This window comes from Perna viridis, chromosome 3, assembly GCF_037379345.1.
Source record: "Perna viridis isolate PV_CMFRI_1.1 ecotype Kerala chromosome 3, ASM3737934v1, whole genome shotgun sequence".
In the NCBI taxonomy this organism is placed as follows: domain Eukaryota; kingdom Metazoa; phylum Mollusca; class Bivalvia; order Mytilida; family Mytilidae; genus Perna; species Perna viridis.
This window is the reverse complement of record NC_142447.1, coordinates 28,016,993-28,041,910: the sequence shown is the minus strand read 5'-3', so window position 1 is coordinate 28,041,910 and position 24,918 is coordinate 28,016,993. Positions and strand designations below refer to the sequence as shown.

Sequence of the window (24,918 nt, the reverse complement as noted above, 5' to 3'; positions counted from 1 at the left end):
TTGAATTAAACTGAAATAGCCCAAGGATTTACAAGTTTTGATGAGCAGATTTATTTATTTTTTTGGTCATGATAGCATCTGATCTCCATGGACACTGTAGTTGCTTGGTACAATTAGTTGACAGAGGGGATATTTTCCCTGGATAAAACAAATTCGTTTGAACAAAAATTTTAAGACTGGAGAAGAATCCAAAGAAATAAAGGTCCCAATGGCGCATGTCCAAAACCAAACTTATGGACCAAAGAATAACTTTTAAAACACGAGTTAAAATGAGTAGGATGGATGCAATCATATGAACAACACAATAATGTCAGATTTTACTGAATTCTGGAATATTTTGATGCAATATTAGTGAGGTTGTAAATGCATTATTGTATTTGGAAGTTCATGAAATACCCTGATACGTTCAGTTCATTGTCATTAGAACATCAGTAAAGAAAAATTGAAGGAAACAAGTGAAATGAAGCGAACAGAAAACATATACAAAATTGTAGATTGGCAATTCGTGACTTCATCAAGTATTGGAAGCAAAGACTAGTTTCACTGGTAAGAAAAGCGTTCTTATTGACAGCGGTTTAATGTCTTATAGAGAAAGGAATGGATATGGTAAACGCAAATGTGGCTCTAGAGAGACTGAATCGCTCACCTTGTTAAAATTAGTCTTTTAAGCTTTCCGAAGCTGGACTCTTGACCTTTCTTAGTTATCCGCCAGGTTTTCATATTACAAAATAAATCTCTCAGTCAATTACTACTCTTCAAGGGCAATAACTCTAATAGCGATCAACAGATCTTCATGAAAATTTCGACATAGGTCCGTCTCCCCACGCTGATCAATTTTACCCCGTAAAAACTTCGCTAAACCTGATTTTAGCAATGGTGACCAGGTCTTTCGACAGATCAAAAATCTCGCACAGATTGCTAAGGATATCCTAACAATCATTCATACCATGTTTTGTTACAGTCCATCCTACTAGTATATTTTCGAAGTTGGAAATGCAAAATTCGGGAAAAAATCCATTTCATGACCCATTACTCGCTCATTAGTCTACAGATCTTTCTGAAAATTTCGGCATAGGTCCAACTCATCATGCTGAACAATTTTACTACCTGCTAGATTTTAGCAAAACACCGTTTTGGGGTTATTTGCACAATTCAGCAATTTGACCCCTTTTGCCTATTTTTAGTAACTACTGCCAAGTTTCTGCCAAATTAAAAATGCCCGCACAACGATTGTTAATAATACCCTAAGGAACATTAATGCAAAGTTTGGTTACATTCTGTCTAGTGGTTTCGAAGACGTTTGAAAAAGTTAACATACGACTACGCCGGACGACAGACATTTAGCGATGGCATAAGCACACATGGCCTTTCGGCCAGGTGAGCTTAAAATTCACCAGCCTATAACATTAATACAAAAGTAGTACATACTCCCAGAGATCACCAGGTCTTCAATAAGTGTAAACACACCTTTAATGGCAGATGATTTTCAGGACGAGAATGTTTGGCCAATCGAGAAGACCCTACTTTAAATTGTTCTTAACTGACACGCTGCACCCCACCTTTATTGTTTTAGCTCACACAATCAACAGCCCACAGGTAGACACGTCTCCAATCTCGGACACATTATCCTGACTCCTTATTAAGCACACATCACTCTGTCAGTCTATCCTATTAGAGAGAAAGTGACTACCAATTTTCAAGTCTGTTGTGACTGAAACCCATCCTTTCCCACTCCAGGCTAGCATGCTCGCCTAAGACAAAACAGGGGTTCTTTTACTTACGAGAATTTTACTTGTATAATGATGATGATATATTCATATAGGACCATACTATGGCCAAAAATAAAAGTAAGAAATAAAAGGTGAAACAATTTAATGACCAACAGGATAAATAATGACAATAATAAAGAATGTCTTAGTATAAAACATTGTATTAAATTATTGTATTAAACAATTATGGAAATGTTAATACAAAATCGATCCATTGATATAATTGGTTATTTCCCTTGGAATATTTACTTTCAGATATAACAAAGAGGTGCATTAGCACCATATCAACTCGTTATTAAATGATAGATATTATTGATTATATCACTTTCCTAATTATCACACCACACTTCAAAAACACAGATGAAGACGAACTTTCAACTGGTTTTATTCATACATCATACACTCAAAACATACGAATGTAACAGATGAATAAAAATAGTGATCACAATAGCTCCAATGGACATTCAGTCTAGGTGTGCTTATCAGAGAAAATACTATCTAAGGCACAAGAACTATTCTACCATTATCAGAGGATCTAAGATAAAACCTTCACTATCTATAAGTGAATTTTCGATGATAAATAAGTTGGGCTTTTTTTTAAACTGTCAAATATTATTTTCTGAAACTAACAAAACGCATAAAATAATACAAATTTGGAATTTAAATGGGAAATTTTTGTTTTACTTAAAAAAATAAGAAGCCAGGAAGAAACAGATGTAATAATATTTTAACAAACTTCCCCACGTATGTCAATATATGTACATGTGTATTAAAGAGTACATTCAATCTCTAGTTATACATTCATCCCATCATGTAATCAGAAACATAGGTGTGAAAGACTTTATATGTACATGTATGAAATATGGTATGGTCACCTAAATTATTGGAATAAAATGAACTGCCCTAGTAAACGTGTTTGATTGAGAAAAAAAATACTTCAGAGTAATTACCTTTTCAGCTTTTAACATGCAACATACTATCCACTTCAAAGATAAGGCATAAATGAGAAAGTAAACATAGTGTTTGAAACAAAAAAAGGTTACGGTTTAACTTGTTTCTATTAGTTCAATAGACTTCTCGATTATATACATATGTCATTACACTGTAGCCACTTTGTTTAAATTTAAAAAATTCTGATTCCTTTGATAAATCATGATGAAAATATTTTAAGCAAATCTTCATCATATATCTATAGCCCCATCACAAAAATCACAAAATATTAAGACAAATCATAGTTAGCTTTACTTCATAAAGGTTAGTGGTTGGAATTCCATTTTGACTTTGAAAAATAGCAGTAAGTCAGAAAATAACAACAAAATATGTCTATGAAGTTAAATACAGAAATGGCAGTTCAAAAGAGGAAAAGAATGCAGCCCAGAACATAAGAGTCAAAACTTTTATATCTTGGCAGGTCAAACAACAATACCTGTCTAATGAATGCCAAATTCCTGCATGCTTTACATGACTGACATCAAAGTGATTTTGCTATATAAAGTTAATCAAATTATCTGCCAAAATCTGGCTAAAGTATGGCTCTGTAGACAGTTCTAATAGAGGAAACACCCACAATCATGATATCAAATGTAGACTGCCAAGATAATACTAGATAATCTTAAATACAATTTTCTAAAATTCTTAATATCCAAAGCTGTTTCAAAATATCCACCACCTAACAATCAGTACATCACAAATTATAACAAAACAAAACATTGCACTGAAAATTGTGAATCATTAAAGAGATTAGCTTGTTAATACTAGTAAAGCCAAAGTAGACAGACTGTTAACACAATGAATACATCTATTCATCAGGACCATTAACATCTATTCATCAGGACCATTAATTACAGACAAGCAAAAACCAAATACACATTGAACGATAAGTAGTCAAATCAATTAAATTACTATGTACTTTAAAACCTTTTTTTTTGTGATGGAATAAAAGTGACAAAAATTACACAAGCTACTTTTCTAGGCAAACTTTTATTCTGCAAGTAAAATTTGGGATCAAAGAATACTCACACAAACATTAAAAAATCTTTATAATTTCCTTAAAACTTCAAACTGAATTTTTTATGGCAAGATGTCAGTCAGTTTAAATTGAGTTAATAGAGCCAATAACACGAGGATAAAAACAATAAGAAATTGTGTTACATCTAAATAAGTCTACATATATAAGGTAAATAATAATGAATAATGCAAAATAAACTACCCACCAAAAAAATCACAAATCTGCCTGATTTCCTTTGATTAAATTTTATTACAAAAAGTAAACTGACAGCAGGTATAATTCTAAAAATGAACAGAACATTAATAATCCCTGAAAATATCAATAATCATGAATAAAATAAGAGCACTACATATTTTATACTGATGTGGCTCTTTCTACTTCTTCAGAACTATCATCATCAGGCTTCTTCTCTATGTGAGGCTCCGGAATTTTTCCTCTTACAAAGTCCTCATTAATTATAACTTTACATGGCCCTAATTCAGGGAGAACATATTGAACATTTTCTAAAAGAGTTTCCTGGAAAAAAAGAACGTATGAAATAAACAGTTTCAATATTTACAATGAAATGGCGCAATAAATGAAAGGTAATTGCATGTAAAATATGATTTGTTTAGTGCAATAAAATGATTCTGTAAATACCTAAACATCTTGATCTTCAATTTCCATTTTGTTTTGTTCTTTTTTTTTTTTTTTTGTCTAATATTTGTTCATTTGTTTGGATTTATTTTCACATATAAAAATATTGTTATAAATTTGTAGTAACCATACTCTTTTTAAGTCGAGAATATGAATGTAAGGCAATTCATCTAATCAGAAATTTTGTACAATAAGGTTTTCATAATGTAGTCAAAATGAAGTAGAACTCCTCATTGGTCTATTTTTGACACTTACTACAACAGCTCTAAGACCTCTGGCTCCTGTCTTCTTTTCCAAACATTTTTGATACTTACTACAACAGCTCTAAGACCTCTGGCTCCTGTCTTCTTTTCCAAACATTTTTGACACTTACTACAACAGCTCTAAGACCTCTGGCTCCTGTCTTCTTTTCCAAACATTTTTGATACTTACTACAACAGCTCTAAGACCTCTGGCTCCTGTCTTCTTTTCCAAACATTTTTGACACTTACTACAACAGCTCTAAGACCTATGGCTCCTGTCTTCTTTTCCAAACATTTTTGATACCTACTACAACAGCTCTAAGACCTCTGGCTCCTGTCTTCTTTTCCAAACATTTTTGATACCTACTACAACAGCTCTAAGACCTCTGGCTCCTGTCTTCTTTTCCAAACATTTTTGATACTTACTAAAACAGCACTAAGACCTCTGGCTCCTGTCTTCTTTTCCAAACATTTTTGATACTTACTACAACAGCTCTAAGACCTCTGGCTCCTGTCTTCTTTTCCAAACATTTTTGATACTTACTAAAACAGCACTAAGACCTCTGGCTCCTGTCTTCTTTTCCAAACATTTTTGATACTTACTAAAACAGCACTAAGACCTCTGGCTCCTGTCTTCTTTTCCAAACATTTTTGATACTTACTACAACAGCTCTAAGACCTATGGCTCCTGTCTTCTTTTCCAAACATTTTTGATACCTACTACAACAGCTCTAAGACCTCTGGCTCCTGTCTTTTTTTCCAAACATTTTTGATACTTACTAAAACAGCTCTAAGACCTCTGGCTCCTGTCTTCTTTTCCAAACATTTTTGATACTTACCACAACAGCTCTAAGACCTCTGGCTCCTGTCTTCTTTTCCAAACATTTTTCTGCTATGGCCTTTCTAGCTTCTAATTCAAATTCCAATTCAACCTATAAAGAAAGCTTATTTCTAATATACTATGCAAGTGCAATAATAGTGTGACAAATATTCTCTGTCTTAATGAACTGAATTGTATTACACTTAAAAATTCCAAACAAAACTTTTTTTTTACTTTGACAAAGAATACCTTTGCATTTAAATATTCCCAGAAACTTATGAAATCACAAATCTGATAGCCATATATATGAACTCTTAAGCATTTCAAGGTAAAACAAAAATTACTTTTGTGTTTCAGTAGTCAATTAAACAAATGATTGTAAGTGTTAAATCAACAAAAAGTTTTGATACCATAATAGAAAGTAGAACTGTGACGACAAATTTAATAACTTATTTTATACTTACAATATTTTTCATTAGCAGGATATGAATTCAAATTGGTGACTTACATTTTGTCTTACATTTACCCTCATTACGGAAGTAGACCTAAGGTAAGAGACACAACTCTTACAAATCATTGGAACGGTTCACTGACATTCTACCTTCCATTCCAAAAAATATATCTAAACTTACCCCATCTAATGCAAAGGACTGTGTAAATTGTGCAATAATAGAGTTCTTAGGTTCAATAAGAATTCTCGTTAAATCATCCTGATCTAAATCATCAACAGTGGCGATAATAGGTACACGACCAACAAATTCAGGGAGGAATCCAAAACGAACAATATCTGTGGCTTCAACTTCCTGTCTAAGTCTATTATTTTCCTTTCTTTCTAATTCAGCATTTTTAAGATCTGATACCACAGTTTTATGACCAGTCTCTGATTGAGTTTGTTGTTCACTTTTAATTCCCTTAGCTCCAAATCCAAATGACTGGGTCTAAAAGAAACAGTGAAAAGTTTAAATCAGTTTTCAGAGGCATTATAATTTCATGTTTACACTGTGCTATCCTAATTTTATATATAACAATAAGTAACACATTACCATGCTAAGCATACTCATAACCAGGAAACAATGTAATACTCCAAACAGAATGTTGAAGTGTAGGAAAACTGAAATGGAGAGTTATAGTACATGCTCAAAAACATACACCAAATAGTCCAGTAAAAACTAAAAAAATATGTTACCAAAGTCAATTAGCAGACAGATTGACAAGGTGACCCACAGTAATAGTGTAGAGGTATAATTTACAAGCACTCTGCTAAATTTTTTATAAAATTCCAGTGATAAACATTATAACATACCAAGTCCACTCACAAAGCGCATATTTTTAGACTCCACCACCTATATAATTTGAAGTATTTCAAAACCCACCACTTATATTATTGAATTAATCTGAATGACCACAACTTATTTAATTTAGATCCTGGAAAAAATCATCCCCTCCCACCACAATGTACATTTTTTTATTGTAAAAATGTCTAAAGTGGCATACTGAAAAAAGTTAAATCCCATGAACATCTATTCTGTTGAAATGAAAATAATAATTACGTAACAAAAAGTAAATCTTTTTGTTTTACAATACATTTCATAGCTTTGCCTTGGCTTTGATGATTGAAAGCATTAACATACTAAAAAAAACCTGACTTTCTTCCTGTAATAATGCAGTTGTAAACTTTGTACCAACCAAAATTCTGTTTAATTAATGAGCTAAGGGAGACTATTCTATTGCCATTTCAACTTAGTTCCCTCAAGAAGAGATCAAAATGTGTCAAAACTTGATAATATTACAAAAACAATATGTCACTTTGGATCAAAAACTTGCTGTTCCAAGGATATGAACCCATATCTTTTTTTAAACAAAACCATAACTCCTTTCCACACGTGGAGCATTCATTTAAAAAATATGACCTAATTTAAAAAAAAAATAACTCATAATTCTATGGGAGGGGAAATAACATTTTCTAGAAAATCCCTAAGACTTGCTACTCATTGCATACAAACATTTTTCACTCTGTTTCATAAAATTGCTGAACAAAAATTGGCAAATTTGGAGTGAAAAGCTTGTTATACCACAGGCTTAAAAGGGGACTTAATTATTAATCCTCTGCAATAAGTTACATATCAAAATCAGATCTCCTTCATTCTCAATTCAAAAGAAATAAAGTATACTACAAATGTAAATTAAATATTTGCCTTTACTTGACACTTACTCCTTTTTTCATTCGATTCTTGACCACTTTCTCCAATCCATTGAAAGCCCCAGATAAAATAAATAATATATTTGTGGTGTCAATTTGTACAGTTTCTTGTCCTCTCAGCTTCTTGCTAGAATTTTTATCAGCTGGAACATTGACAACCGTCCCCTCGAGTAACTTGAGCAAACTTTGTTGTACTCCTTCACCACCAACATCTCGAACTACACCACCACTCACATTTGTACTTTTCAATTTATCAACTTCATCAAGGAAAACTATGCCTGGAATAAGCAAAAAAAAAAAAATGGTCTATAATACTTTTTTTTCTTCTTTCATACAATTCTTTTGAAAAAGATGATATTCTTTTACAACATAAACAAATGCTTTGCAAGCACAGCTTGATATAACGACAGAGGTCAAACCCAAAAACAGCAGGGGCAAGTATGCACACTCTTCAAGTGTGAATTTGAATTGCAATTAAATGTTTGATACAGGATAAGATTTTGACCAGAATCAAAGTGTGCTAAAGTGGGAAAACGCTTTTTTTTTCCCTTTATACTCTTAATTTCCTAATTGTTATACCACCACCCAAGCCTCCCTGTTATGGTATGACACCTTGTTGTACAGTTTCAAAGAGATATAATCCTTTATATTCATGGTACATGTATTGTACAGACAACATCGACAGCACACTACCATTTAATGATGTCAATGGTTTGCAGTTGAATAAACATCAAAATCTATCTTTTACTCACAATTAAAAAAAAGATGAATAATATTCAAAACACAGTTGCTCTATTGATTAAATGGTCTGTTAGTATTTATAAATGGCCTAAGCCTATAAAAGGACAAATTGTAGACCAGTTAAAGTTCTATATGACAATGACAAACCTTGCTGACATTTGTGTATATCTTGGTTGGAGTTCTGGTACAACATAGAAATAACAGATTCCACATCTTCACCAACATAACCAGCCTGTGTTAGATTGGTACAATCCCATTTAGCATAGGGAACATCTAAACATTTAGCTAAAGTTTCAACCTGGAGAGTTTTGCCTAAAAGAAAATGAATGTTTATAAGATTACAACAATGTATGTCAATGACAGTGCCTGTTCATACTGTTGTTGACCAATGGTTACATACTCTCAATCAAATAAAATGAATTTTGATCATGATGTCATCCATTTCAGTACTGCAATTTTAAGAATTTTTAAAATAATGCTCATTTACCAAAATAAAACCGACCACGAAACAAAATTAGTTTTATTTTGTATTAAAACTGCTTAAGATTGTCTGACTATAGCACAAGCCAGGGTCTCTTTGACTGATAAAATCTATTTGAAGAATTTCCAGAAAAATTCCACTTCACACAGAAACCCACATTTTTAATTAAAAAAAATAAATGCATTTACTCTATTGAGAAAACTAACAAAAAATTTGGACTTATCACCATCTGCATCTTTCTCAGGTAGACCTGTACTACAATACCATATAACACACATACCTGTTCCAGTAGGTCCAATGATTATAATATTACTTTTCTCCAGTTTCAGTGTATTTTTAGTGAAGTCAAAATTAGACCCTACAGTATTACTGGCAGTGTTGTTTGGTTGTTGTTGGTGTTGTTGAGTACCAGGGGCTGGTCCAAGAGGACTGTTGGCCTGAAGGGCTGCTGTCAAATTATATCACTGCATTAAACATATGAAGCAAAATGTGAAAAAAATTGTGACTTTGTCATTCGGCATATTTCTAATATTCAGAGTTTAAACTATTACACATTAAAAAAATTGTGAACAATAGTCAACCCGAGGAGACACACGTCTCACTCCACAGGCAGGAGACCTTGAAAAGCATAGGCTGTCCCAAGAGAAAAGTGAGATTTTATAGGAAAGGAGCTCATATGATAAATCTATTCGAAAAGCCTAAAAAGGAAGGATTCTGACAAAAAGGTGTGCTTCATCTGCAAATTGTTCAGTGTAATGACTGACAAGACAACTAATGTTTTGGAAAAAAAACACTTAATTTTTTGGCATACTATTGTATAGAACGGACAATGTTGAGTAAGCTCAATTTTTGAACATTACTTATATTGACCCTGAATGCATTGTTACCCTACTGATAAGGTCCATGAAATGAAATGTAACATCAGTTCAAGTCCGCCAGTTATAAACTGAAACAGGTAACACAACAACTTCCTTACTTTAATGTAGTTTATGTTTTTAAGCCCTCTACGAAATGGTTAGATTACAGGCATCACAGTCATCTACATGTAAGTAGTTCAAGTAATGAAAGAAAGTCGTTTGAGAATGTGAAAATCAGAGTAAAGTCATATAGAACTGATGCAATGATGAAGATTTGCATACCAAAAGAATAAAACAATATGAAGAGAAAATACTTCAATAGAAAAGCATTAATGTATATGGTAATTGTTTCTTGGTCAATGATAAAACAGAATGTAGCTAGTTATTAGAGTTGTTGCAATTTATAAGCACAGAGAAAGAATGAAATGGAAACAGGTAAATGAGACAGAAATATGGTATAGAGATATGACATGGTACCACTGAAGTATGTAGACTGACTGGGTAAAAACTTGTCAGATGGATGTACGAACAGGTGCTTTGTAAAACCTTTGTTTTTGGACTTTCTTGAGGTACTTTTCATTTTCTTTGCTGCAATATCTGTACATAGAAGAAGAGAAAAAGAAAGATGATATGAGAAAATATGAATGATAGGTTTTGAGAATGATGGATTCACAACTGATTTAAGATTACCATAAATTACCAGAAATGAAAACAATAAATATGCTGATTCTCAAGAAAAATGGAACTGATAGTAACATGACGACAGAAAAACTGAATTGATGTTTATTTTGATCAAAAAGCAATACACAATGACAGAAATTACACAAAACGTGAATTTATAGCAAGGTTTAATTCAGTCCATTTTATCATTTTTTACCAGAGGTTGGCCATTTATGTAGTCTTATTTTTAAAAAAAAGTTTCTACGTGTTTACTTAAAGACAGCCAATATGTTGCATGAAATGGCCACATTTGTGAAGCAAAATTCTACTATAATGCCTGTAAAACAGATGATACTTACAGTGTGGGAAACCATTTTTTTTCCCACCTTGCCATTCTGGCTAGTGGAATATTGATCTTGCTAGCCAAATAGTAATTTAACTAGCCAAATTGTTTTTTTTTTTTTTTTTTTTTGTCTGTACTATCATCTGTTTTCTCTTGGATTTGACTATCTTCTGCTTTTCTTTTTCTTTCTTCAGCTATCTTTTCATTAGTTTTTAAAATTTATCAAAAACTTTTCCATTTTCGAATACTCCCTCCCATTGAAGTTTTTCATGTACTTTACAGTATAAAAATAAGTACTCCATTTCTGAACTCATATTTTACAAATAAAATTAGATTTCAACAGATTCATCTTTATGAAAAAAGAAAATGTTTACCATTTGCTTCTTGTTCATTTTTATGTTGACAATAAACAACTAATTTGCAAGATAACATATCATAAATTACCATTCTTCAACCTTTAACGCCATAGAGAACAAACAACAAAATCATACCATCATATTAGTAACGTATAGCATATCCACTAGATATCTGTCATACATATGACAAAATAAGAGAAAAATAACTTAAAGTGAATAACCACACAACAGAGCCGAGGGCTGGTTTAATATAGTTATAAACCACACGACAGAGCCGAGGGCTGGTTTAATATAGTTATAAACCAAATAGACAGAGCCGAGGGCTGGTTTAATATAGTTATAAACCAAATAGACGGAGCCGAGGGCTGGTTTAATATAGTTATAAACCAAATAGACAGAGCCGAGGGCTGGTTTAATATAGTTATAAACCACACGACAGGGCCGAGGCCTGGTTTAATATAGTTATAAACCAAAAAGACAGAGCCGAGGGCTGGTTTAATATAGTTATAATCACACGACAGAGCCGAGGGATGGTTTAATATAATTATAAACCAAATAGACAGAGCCGATGGCTGGTTTAATATAGTTATAAACCAAATAGACAGAGCCGAGGGCTGGTTTAATATAGTTATAAACCAAATAAGACAGAGCCGAGGGCTGGTTTAATATCGTTAATAACCACATGACAGAGCCGAGGGCTGGTTTAATATAGTTATAAACCAATTATATAATCAGCACATTATAAATGTAATTATCAGGTCATCAAATTTATATACATCAATCAGTAAAAAGAATTATAATTAAGAAAAAAGCAATATCAGATAGACAAAATTCAGTTAAAAAAAAAATTACTAGACTAATTGAGAGGACCCTGTCCCGCTGAATGAAATTAACCGCTTAAAAAAAAAAAAAAAAACTCCCAATCATGTGCAGAACATATAACGCCCCCTATGGACTGACAATTCAGAAGAAATTAATTTCAGTCTAATTCACATATTCAAACGACTGAAACTATATAGATGATTTCGTTTGAGTACTACGAGATTGGGACCGTCGCTTAGGTATTGGCACATTCTATTTACAGGAAATTAAAATGGCAGATCGTAAACAATGCTTTACATGTCAATAAAATTGTGCATATCATGCCAAAATTCACCTGACATATTCAGGCTAAACTTCTTAAAATGTAGGGAACATATTTTTAATGTACATGTATGATGTTAATGGATGGTTTAACAAAATAACCTGTTGGCCGATTAACTTTCCTTGGAACTTGTAACATTAATCTCATTTTACCTTTTAACTGTTGATGAAATTCGTGTGTTTTCAATGAAAGATCACCAGAAAAGGGCTCAGCTGTCTTGGGTTGCTCTGGAAAGTTATGTCGAATCCTTTTGTAATGGATATAAACTTGTGTTGCTAAAACTTTCTTACATCTAGGTTGGCCTATCACAAACTGATCCAAATATTCATTAATCTGAAACAGACATAAATGTACATGTATTATGCAGCAATCAAGCATTTATCAATAATAATTTCCAATCTTTTGTATCTATAAAACGACCACATTAGGACGTAAGTATATTGTACATTTTTTAATGAACTATTTTAGTAGGGTATTCGTTTGTTTGTTACACTGAACAAAGGTAATTTCTTAGTTCTCAAACCATCTTTCAAGAAAACAAATGAGAGGGAGGCATTTCTTAAAATCTTTCCATTGCTCCTAGATAAGTAGTTTTTTTTCCATTTTTTCATAGCTAGAAAAAAAATGTGCTTTTTTTGGTTTGAATTCAATGCAATAACATCATATGAACAAAAAGACAAATACTTGTCTAGGCCTGTTTCACCAGCATAAATTTTAGGACATAAATATGCTCAATAAAAGCATAAACACTATTAAAGAATGTCGAGAAAAAAAAAACGTAGTGTGGATTACAAATTCTCTCGAATGTGTACAGTTCCTATAACAGCACGTACTGCAGGAAAAAATGTCTAAGTTCAACAGGTATTTGTTTTTATATAAAAAAAATCCACTTCACACTTGTATTGTTATTTGCATTATTGCAAAAAGAACATAGTGACTTAAAGGTTTTATACTCCCAGTTTAATATATTGATATGAAAATAACTCAACTAACTCACCTCAAACACTTAAGGAAGATACAAATAAATTTAATATAAGTTTAATGAGTGCTACATACCTTTCTAGGGTAGGGTATAGGTGGTTGACTAGGAGTTTTGTTTGCATCATCTTCCCGTACTTCCTTGTTTTTTAACTCCATGTGAATGTTTCCCAAATTTAATCCATTCAGCAATGGTTTTCTGCAGTTCTCATTCTGACATGCTGAAAACTGTAACCCTGGAAAATTGGCGAGTGGAATATAAAACATTTCTTCAACATCCTGAGGATTAAGGGTTTGTTTAGAAGAACATTAAATGTTCTATAACATGTCTCTTTTAATTTAAGATCTTCCGGACCCTATCATGGATCTGTACTTAATGCCAAAAATAATGACCACTGATAAAATATCTCTCAAGCTTCAAGAACGTATGAAAATTTCATACTTGACTATGCATTATAAAAATAACTTAAAAAATGTATTAAAGTAAAATTTATTTCAATTCATCAATATAAATGCAATATATATAGTATAATCCTTCTCAAACTTACCAGAGCCTGTTACTTCAAATGTATTGATATGGCCACAGCTGTGACATTTGACAGTTGTAGTGCCTCCTGCTCCCATTCCTCCACTGCTGAAACTACCAGTGCCATTCCCAAAGTTGGTAGTACTCATTTGGCGGCATCCACATGGCACAGAGTAGACCTTGTGACATGCAGTACTGTCTTTCCTGCAAGCTTTTTGTGAACATGCTAAAATAAAAATTAAAGAAAAGTTAATTTATATTTTTATTGACTACTTTAGTTTGTTAGGAATACTGCACATTTCAAAATGTTTTGGTAATGTAAGTTGCATCTTAAACAAATTACAGAAATCATGCATGTTAAGGTATTTAATGAAGTGTTCATGCTCGTTATTTTTCAGTGTATATGTTTAGTTCTTGTGCCTTGTCAATTTGTTGATTGTACCCTGTAATTTTGGGAGGTGCTGGCAGAGTTTACTCCTGAAATTTCCTGTCATTTTTACTTTTACCAAAATTATATACATGTACTTCGAAAATACCTCAGTTTCCAGTGTATCAACTGTAATAATTTGTCCAGATTTGGTTAGTTAATGGGTTTTTGAACTTCTGAATATCAGTAAACCCTTAATTTTTTAACAGATACTTGTATTTTATGAAGAATATAAATTTGTGGTTTGAATGAAGCATTAAAACCATGAATATTAGTAACCTGCCAAAAAATTGTTTTCCATAGTAAGAAGCGATTTATTTACTAAATATTTTTTGGAATATATTAAGGGTTTAACAACTGGACTAGAGTCCAAATGGGTATTATATATACATATATAATATGAAATTCATAACTGTATGAAAATAATTTGAGAAGACAACACACTTCACACTTGTACATTCACAACTCACTTCTACCAATCACTTAACAATATATACATTTCAATTTGATAACAAAAAAACACAAGTTCTGAAGAAAAAATAAAACTGAATAGTTAAAATGGATATTACTTGTACACATAAAAGATAGCAAAAAAAATAAATAGAATGAATTCCCTTTTAAATGCCATGTGTTGAAAGTGAAAGCAAAATATTGATTAATACACTGTTAAATTAACATCAACAAGTTGCATCAGATTATGATTGGTGTAAACAAAGACCATCCATAACACCAACACTGGGTATTGAGTCCATCAAAGGTGGTTATATTGTGGTTCCAACAAATCTTTTTATTAAACTTTTTTTTTTAAATAACTATACATTTAAAATGAATTCACAAATCCGTGCTGAATACAAATTTTTATTGCTAATAGTAGAACCTATAAGTATATGTACATATACACCAGTCAAAGAGAAATCTTGTGCTTGATTACAGGCAATATCTACTCAGTCTTAAAAAGAGATAGTGGAAACATGAGATCAGTCAAAAAGACACATTCATTTCAACAAGTATGATTTTTTTTTTTAAATTGGATTTCAACTTGAATGATAGTAAGTACAGATTGAAATGAATGATTTTTCAAAGAATAAACAAGTTTATTAGGTCTGTTTTCTTTTTGATATTCTCGGTATCATTATCTTCCCTTTAATTCAGAAAAAAACCAAGGCAAGTAATGAAATAACCCTTACCCTTCTGATATTTATATATTTCTGAGCAGTTTCAGTACTTATGTCAGTGAAGAAATACAAGTCTCAATAAAATATGGTTTTTTAAAGTCTTCTTTGACTAATGCCTCAGCAATTTGATTATTGAAATGGAAACAAGCATGCAAAACCACCCAAAAAGCTTTGGGAGTTGAAACACTAGTTGCCTGAACCTGAACACTTTGTTTGCTTAAAAGTAGTTGATAAGTTATCATCAGGGTTGTCAAGTTTTCAAACATTTGGTATAAGTTTAAAAGATCGAAGACAAAAAGCAATAGATCAAAGTAAAATACCGCCAAGTCAGCTTCAAAATGATTCAAGACTTGATAGGCCTGCATTATAGGCATGATAGGACAGCTATACTGCTATGATAATAAACCACTCTAACGAGTTTTAAATTTCACTTTTTGCGTACTACATACCGCCGGAAAAATCAAATAGAGGACGCGAATCCCAAAGCTTCTTCGCACATCTTTTAACACAGATGTACCTTATCGAAGCTGACGGCATATTTCTAGCGTGTGTCTGAAAAATAGAATCGAAATAAAATCCATTTGAAACGAAATATGAAAAAAGACAACAAAACCAGACAACGAAACAAAGAGGAACGTGACAGGTAAGAAATTAAATAGTCGACGCAAAGCAGAAAACAAAACGGAATAGAACAGAATCTTGATGTGAAAGGGTCCAGCATCAAACTCGAAATTAGAAAAAAAAAATATAAGTGAAAAGGCATTAAGTTCGGGACCAATGCAACAATGACATCCTCAATTTTGAAATTTTCGAGTCTCGATCACAGGAATTAGAACAATCCTATACTTTAAATACTTCCGAAAAACGCTGCTGATAATTACCTTTAGTCAGGGATAAGCGTCATCATTTCCCATGACTGTCATTATTACGTATCGTTGCTTGGAACAAATCGACTGTGACATCGTCGTTCCTTTTAATAACAACGACGTCGAACAACGGAAGATGATGACACATGTTGTCTGTGCTTAATTATAAGGCGTTAGCGAAATCAGACCACAGGGACAGACACTTGTTTCTATCAACGGTCGGTTACTATTTAATATGAATATAATCATACTTGATAGCAATCGGTCATTGATAGAAACAAGTGCCTGTTCACCGGGACTTGTTCAAACCATTAAATATGCATATTCTAGTATATTACACTAGTCGGACTGCACATAAATCGTGGAGGCATGCAGACGATACAATGCTTTAAATAGTCAAACTTACAGACGTCAATTAATTACATTTTTTGTATGTGGAAGTCTTTAGTTGAATTGTCGTTCGCCCCCATGCCCATTCGAAAACGCTTTGATGGATTTAATTATTTATTCATTATTATCCATAGCTAGATCTCAAACTTTCTATTATTTTTCGATGTTTGTTATTTGTATTACTGGAGGCGTATGCTACTCTAGCGCAGTTTTTTTAACGCTCCAAAGTCAACATTTAGTTATAAAGAAATAATTTAATTGTTTTTTATTGTTTAGTTTTTGTCTAATATAGTTGTCCTGTCTGACAGTGACGTCACCAACCATTCTTTTGACGATTTATCCGTATTTTTGTTTAACTAATTTAAGTTATGACGAAAGATTGTAATATATTTGTCCATTTGAAATAGCCTCAATACCCACGGGACACACTTGAAAATAATAGTTATTATAGTGTAAAGCATATGGCCGAGTACATATTACTTCATGGGGCAGATAAAAATACTGGGTCGTTCCTTAAATTGCACTACATGTCTGTCTGTCTGTTGCGTGTCATGTGCAAGTGTATCATATATTGAAATAATTTCCGTTTTTGTTTACGAGTAATCAAGGGAACCAACGTTATAGTGGTAATCAAAAGAATGCAATCCTGGGACAAAGACCAGACATGGAAAACAGACATACAATGTACACAACAAAGAACATAAAGTAACTAAAATCATACATACAAAGTAACAAAAGCAAATGAGCAACTCGGACTCCACTAAAAACTAGGAGCATGGACCAGGTGCACCAGTAGGGTAAGCGTCCTCTGCTTTTCTAGAAACACTAAATCATTCCCTATACTTTGTCATGCACAAAAATTATCGCCAATGCTGATTTCCAAATTACCTTTCATTTCCAGCCAGTGTGGGTCCGGGTGTCAAAAGAATAGGCCCGCAGCAGCACTAAGCTTGTCGTAAAAGGCCACTAAATAGTGCTCAGAACCATGGCCGAGGGCTAAAGTGCTCTGCCCACAGAGCAACTGGGTTGTGTGCCCCAGGTGGTGGATTAGGGTACTCCTGACACGTTACATACTGGGGGTCGTCGGGTCATAGTACGGAAAACCTGACCGCAAACTATAGTGGTGCAACGTGTTGGGAAAGATGCCACGCTGCTCGCACGTCAAAGAACCATTCCGTGGTTTTCTATCGGAGTAGGAACCATAATGATTGGGCTACGCCACAGGAAGGTAAATTGCCCGACCTTACCCACCTTTCTAAACAGATTTTAACAAAAGAATGAAAAACTACAACTTTTTTAACTTTAAAAGCATAAAGTAATTGACGTAGATACTGGAACATATTTCCACTGTCTTTAGACCTAAATTCTTTTTTAAAAAAATAATTGACTGACATCACTTTTTGGTTGATGGCCCATTTATAGAACGCAGCTGAGTATCTTAGAATTCCGAATTCTTTTGACGAGACTTTCATGATTCTGTCCATCTACGCGTCACTTTTAACACACAAAAAACATTTGAAGTTTGTATTTAAATATAAATCAAACATCCTTTTGTTTTTCATTGTATCTGATTTTCGTTCCAGAGTTAAGGAACTTGTAACACCGAAAAAGGGCGTTTGGTTACAGCTATCAGTAAAGCCATTGCCGTTAGATGACTGAGTGTTCTTCCGGTACATTTCCATTAGGTGCATGTTGAAAATGGTATTTGTATACCCCGCTTGAAAAGTGGGGGCTATATAGTGATGGGCGTGTCAGTCCGTCATTCCGTTCGTAGCAAATACTTCCGTCAAAGATTTCTTGGCTTCTACTGAAGGCAATTGTTAGATACATGTATTTGTTACATGGCTTACGCATGACGACTTGTACATTGTCTCTCTTTTCCAGCTCTCTAGGTTATCTACTTCCTGATTTACGAGCGACTTAGAATTTTTACAAGTGCCGTATTGGGAAATTTTCCGTCGCAGATTTCTCAATCATTCGAAGGAATGATTAGGGTTTTTTTTATACAACTTAAGCATGATGACTTGTACAGTGTCTTCCCTTTCCAGCTCTCTAGGTTATCTACTTCCTGTTTTCCGAGCGACTTAGATTTTTTACAAGTGCCGTATTGGGAAATTTTCCGTCGCAGATTTCTCAATCATTCGAAGGAATGATTAGTTTTTTTTTATACAGCTTAAGCATGATGACTTGTACCGTGTCTCCCTTTTCCAGCTTTCTAGATCACCTACTTCATGTTTAAAGAATGGATTTTGAATACATGTCAAAAAGACAATTACCCAACTAGGATAAAAAAATCTTTTTCGGTTCTGTACCCCTAGTCTACAATTAAGATTTTTGTGTATATGATCAATTTTTGGGGGAGCTGGGTATAGATTTAGTGAGCATTGCTCATAGTTTTTTCTAGTTTCAACAGGCATCAATTTTTTTATGCTTCATACTATATGGGCGCACGATTTCCAGATCATTATATTTTAAGAACGTCGAAAATCTGGGTTGATATTTCGGTTAATAATTCGGATCGGTTGATGGCATTCATGTCTCACAGGTATTCGAAAATGGATTTGTTCAATTTTATTAAAACTGAACCAAGACAAAACAGAACTAATGTTTTTTATCCCCAAAACGGAATAAATAAAACTGGAAATCGTGTTCGAAGGGAACATCGTATATGAAGTATACATACAGACGTTGTACAAAAATCTCAGGATGTACCTTGACAAATCTGACACCACAGAAAAACTGTTGTAAGATTATGTTACATGTGTTTGTGCAGGTACGACGGATAGGTAGTAGTACTGGTCCGTTTATTTCTGAAGATGCGTGCAAGATCCACGTGAACTCTGTAGTTACATTGAGACTAGAATATAGCAATGCCCTACTTTTGGAGTGAACAAACCGTATAAAACACTGCAGGCAGGCTTGTAACACAGGCTATAAAGTACTAATACAAAGCATCTGTTCTGATCCAATTCCATAGGCTTCCTGTTGAATATCACATTCCATATAAGGTCATTTGTCAGTGTTCAAATGTCTTCACCAACTTGCTTTTGGATATTTGTCAGAACTTGTCAAACCATACACCCCTGCAAGAGCCCTACCATCGAAATCAGTTGTCTATTAACTGTACCTTCCACCAGGACAAAGACATAGGGATACTTCTACAATGTAAGAGGTTGGAATTCTGTTTCTTCATACCCCACCAAGTAAGAAAATACTTGCCAGACAAGGGTTTCTGAAGTAATATAGGGAGATGGAAGGTTCAATAAGGTGGCAGTGACACTATCAAATAATCTGTCATGTCAGCTCAGAAACTGTCAAAAACTTGAATGTTTTAAAAGAGACTTGAAAACTGACCTAATTGGTAATCCATGATACATGATGATTTAAATCTCTCAGATTTTCTCTGAATACTCAGAGTTTTTGTTGTTTTATTTTGTCCTTTGATTGCTTTGTATTTTTATAGTAATGTTTTAATGCTTTTATTATCATCTGGTGTTTTAGTTTATTTTCATCCATTTTAATTTTAATTTTCTTTATTAATTCTGTGCTTTGTTATACATGTACATGGTTTGGTAGTTATACTGTGTATAAAAGTTAATACATTTTTTTAGTCATTGTATTACTTTTGATATTTTCCTTTTTTGCTGTCAAAAGAACATTCATGAGCCTTATATAGGGGGCAACAAGCAAACATTGTCTGGCTTATGGAAATGGTTGCCAATTTTAGCACCCAAATGGAATGCAGTGAGTTATTCTTACTCATAACAGATATACTCCCACTATATGTTAGAAACAAAATTATGGTAATGAGTTAGTCAGTTTATCGGAATAGGACACTAGATGTGAATGTATAGTTTTCCTTTTGTTTTCCTTTGTCTACCTTTCATAAAAAATTAAATTATCTTCCCAGGGCACAGTTTGGTAAAATCTCAGAAATCAACCCAGAACAGTTGTGGAAACTATGGATACACCAATAAAGCTTGATACAGCACTGCATTTTGATTGTGATTAAAAACTGTGATAAAATATTCAACACAGGAAAATAATTTGACCAGAATGGAAGTGGTCACTTTTTGGCCCCTAACTCCCTAATGTTTCAACCCCTAAAATTTAATTCTAGCCTTCTTTATGTGGTATATGGGACATTCTGGAATAATTTCAATGAGACCAATCACTAGTACTCAACTTAACATGCAGAATCAGGAAATGCTTATTTGTGGCCCCTTTTAGGACACCAATTCGTAAACGGTTCAAGTTACAACCCCCAAATTCTATTATGGTACAATTTCATAGAGATTTATACATTTACACATTTTTGTATACTTAAGTGATTGCCATGACACCAGATTTGTTTCCATTCAAATAACTGCCATAACAAAAAAAAGAAGTATACATGACATGACGTGTGCATAATGAACTAAATAGCAAAATATTAAAAATATTAAAGAAGATACTGCTCACACATGTATATACAGTGTATGTAACAAGTACCTGTATTTGCATGAAAATACATGTAGTCATACATTGTATATCAAAATACATAAAACTGCCCTATTTGAAAACAATTGCCTGAACACTCACTGAATAATGTAACAGTAAGCCATGTTCACTACAACTGTTCTTGCAACATAATTTCTAAGACTACTTAAAACATCTGCAGGTGAAAGTTTCACAAAGTAAAAATTAATGAATGTACATGTATACAATTATGCCAGGCTATCTAAAGTCAGATAAAAAAATAACTTACTTTTTTATATTACAAATGTATTTTACTTGGCTTCAATACATCCCTGAAGATGCTCAGGAAGCAGGATTTTGCCACAGTTTTTTGTTTTTGTTTTTGTTTTTGTTTTTGTTTTTGTTTTTTGTTTGTTTTTGTTTTCTACCGTAATAAGACAACTTTCACAGTCACTCCAATTCCAGAAAAGTTCTTCATTCACATTGAGGTCAAATGATAAGATAGGAGAAATTGTAGTTGAAACAAAATTTGCACTACTTTCTTAGAATGTGACATCAGTATAGAAGCATTTCTGATGTCTTCAATAAAAACTGAGTACTCCATAGTCTTTAATCATAAAAAAAAACAAAAGAAGTCCCTTACCACTCCTTTTCTTAATCAAGGACTACATATTATATTCCTGATTTAATTCAAAATTTCTCTAATATTGAAAAAAAAAATTGCTGTTTCACCCTTTGTAGAAACACAAAAATACATCTAGTGAAATGTAGCTACAGATGTAAATAACATTTTATGTAGATCAATTGCTAGCCTTAACAAGCATCAGTACTACATGTACATGCATCACAGTTTTGAAATTTAGGACACATTTACATTTAAATAGCCCTGTTCAGGTCTGGGTGTCAAAAGAATAGTCCTGCAGCAGCGCTAAGCTTGTGGTAAAAGGCAACTAAATTGTGCTCAGAACCTTAGCTGGGGGCTAGGGCACTCTTCCCACAGAACAACTGGGTTGTGTGCACCAGGTGGTGGAATGGGGTACCCTGGTGTGTTACATGCTGGGATTGTCAGCCTATAATACGGAAAACCTGACCGCAAACCATAGTGGTGCACCGTGTTGGGAAAGATGCCCTGTTCCTAGCACATTAAAGAACCCTGCTGTGGTATTGGATAGGAGTAGGAACCTTTGCGTTCCGCCTCAGGAGGCTAAATTGCCCGACCCTACCCACCTCCCCTTATTTCCAGTGGCAATCAAAATTTTTCAACCCCATTATCCTTGTGCCCCATCCCATTTTTCATTTCATCATTATTTCATGTTCATTTTATCATCCATTTCATGTTCATCGCCTGAATACAGCTGAAATATTGCTGCTCGGGCATTAAACCACAACAATCAATCATACATGTAAATATTTTCAAATCAGTATTTCCCCTATTATTTTGCCTCCAGGTATTCTATTTTCAGCACAATTTCAACTGTAACATGTACATGTACAACATGTATGAGCTAATTGGAATCAGACTGGGTAAATGACAAATTTATGTTGTTGTTTCACAATCACAATGTATAATTAATATCAATATAATGGGGTCTGAGGATTTTATTGTTAGCATAAATGACATTTTCATGATTATAGATGTTGCGGACATGCTACATTGTACTACAATAACCCACATTTGGTTTACACTCTCAACTTCGATGTACCAATATAAATGATAATAAACTTCTAAAGTAATTTTGATGCAAACTTAATGAAAAGTAAAGGAATTTCCAGCAGCAATTTAGATCAGCATTTGACCTTTATTGACTTTCAATGTCATGCACGAGTGGTCAAGTGATCAAAATTGACTCCACTCTATGAATAGCATAATTGACGAATTTGATGTTAAACAAATTTTTACACCTGTTGAGGGCTGTAATTAGCTTTGGCTAATAAAATTGTCAGTTTCACCACTTGAATTGATTTTGGGCTTTCAACTTTTGATTGTTTTTGTACTTTCAAAGATTTCACATGACAAAATGAGGTCAGAAATTTTTCGTCATTCTGAAAAATGTTTCACAATGAAAAAATCACTGTTTCATAGTCATAAAATCCTTTCAACTTTCTTACATGTATAGTGTTCCCTGAATATTTTGGAAAGGACAGGATAATCCAGGTAAAAAAGGGCATGTCAACAGAAAATACAATGCATGTCATGAAAGAATTAGCACTTGGTGGAATTGAAAGAAAGGGCCGTTCACCACCACTACCACCATCCCAAAATGTCCTGCCAGTGTAAGGAATACTAATGTAACATAGAAATTAGAACGGTAAACTAAAATTCAGTTAATAAATGGAAAGATGACTATGGTTACAACTACATATACACAAAACATGCCTGTTAAGACCACTCAAGTGTTAACCAGCTTACAAAGTTAAACTACCAGTATACATGTACAATAGACATATTTACACTTGTGGACACCATTGGCGAAAATAATATATTTTCCTATCATTTTCTTCTTAAATTTAAAGATCAATGATGTCACAATTTAAAATTACATTATTTCATTGACATCAAAAGGTTATTTGGAGACAAATCTGGGGTCATACAGAGCAAAATGATAAGTTTGAATTCATGAATGCTGTGACGAAATTTACTAGGGATGAGATTGATAGCAGTTTCTCTCCTCTGTCAACATTTACCTCTTTCAATGGTATCAAAGTAGGTGGATTTTCTATGTATTAATACTCAATTTAATTGTTCTACTTTCGATTTTGATTTGTTTACACATTACTATGGAGTCTCTGATATGTAAGTCACACCCGGATCAGATACGATAGCTAAATGCGGAAATTGATTATAGAAAATACAAAGTGATAAGCTTTACCCTGGCAGGGTAAAATACGTTGATGATAGCCACTTTTTGTATCACCCAAATAATTAGATGGACTCTTCCAAACATGGTATAAAAGCAATTGTTACACTTTAGTAAAGTGTCGTCCATGTCACCATATGAGACTGGACAGGGTAGTCAAGGATGTTAAAAACCCCATTAGTAGTTAGTAGTTGGTTATAGCGAGTTGATTGCAGTTAACTGGTTCTCATATCTACTAAAGGTAATAATGATTCGAAGGATAGGACTGTTACATCTGTGTATCATCGCATAGCCTGAAGAAGGCTTAGGGTTATAACCAAATTTTGAAGGTGTCATATCCTTACACATCACTTATCTAGGGACACATTGTAAGAACGCATTGTTAGACAGCAAGGCACCCAGAGGCACATTAGACAGATGCAAGGCATTTAGATCACAGTAAGGTGTGCGTAGCTAATCATACATTTCTAATAAAGATAGTCATTCACTACCCAGAAATTGATCTGGTACGGACCCAACAGGTTACAATGCTAATCAGAACTTTAGGTAACATAAAATTAAATTATAAACAAATTATATAGTACCTGGTTGTCTCCTCACTGCGTTAACAACAACACTACGAACTGGATGGCTGCATAGTCTAACAGTAGTTGACATGCTGACTACTGTTACACAACAAAACAAATGGCAATAACAGAGTTATATACTATGAAAGTTAGTGGTTGAATAATTATGGCATTTAATACATTCCGTTCTATCTGAATTATTTTTGGAGATAAGACTTTCAACAACTGCTCAAAGACTAGAGTCAGTATACAGGGCTTCCTCAAGAATTTCAGTGTATTGCAGCTATCTCTGTTGTTATTCCTGGGTCAAGGTTAAATTTGGAGCAGTTATTTTCTGGATGCGATTTCCGGTCATACTTTCTACTCCGTTTCTGATTCCATTTAATCTAATCTTTTAACAGTATCATTTAATGATAA

General features: G+C 33.4%; 1 protein-coding gene across 5 annotated transcripts; it reads right to left on the bottom strand.

Annotated features, from left to right (window-relative positions):
* Positions 1-1,855: 1,855 nt before the first annotated feature.
* On the bottom strand, positions 1,856-24,834 carry LOC148621705 (uncharacterized). 5 transcript variants are annotated; one of them, XM_088576349.1, is made up of 12 exons: positions 16,245-16,275; positions 15,813-15,915; positions 13,784-13,987; positions 13,314-13,471; positions 12,410-12,590; positions 10,232-10,351; positions 9,178-9,345; positions 8,564-8,728; positions 7,688-7,953; positions 6,108-6,413; positions 5,495-5,587; positions 1,856-4,293 (listed from the first exon to the last, which is right to left on the bottom strand). In XM_088576349.1, the coding sequence occupies exons 2-12, from the start codon at positions 15,898-15,900 to the stop codon at positions 4,132-4,134; spliced, it is 1,911 nt and encodes a 636-aa protein (XP_088432475.1). In that variant the 5' UTR covers positions 15,901-15,915; positions 16,245-16,275; the 3' UTR covers positions 1,856-4,131. The 5 variants fall into 5 exon arrangements, with proteins under 5 accessions (XP_088432475.1, XP_088432477.1, XP_088432476.1 ...); XM_088576351.1 differs by having other exon boundaries at positions 10,301-10,351; XM_088576350.1 differs by lacking the exons at positions 15,813-15,915; positions 16,245-16,275 and adding an exon at positions 24,520-24,834.
* Between the last annotated feature and the right edge of the window lie 84 nt (positions 24,835-24,918).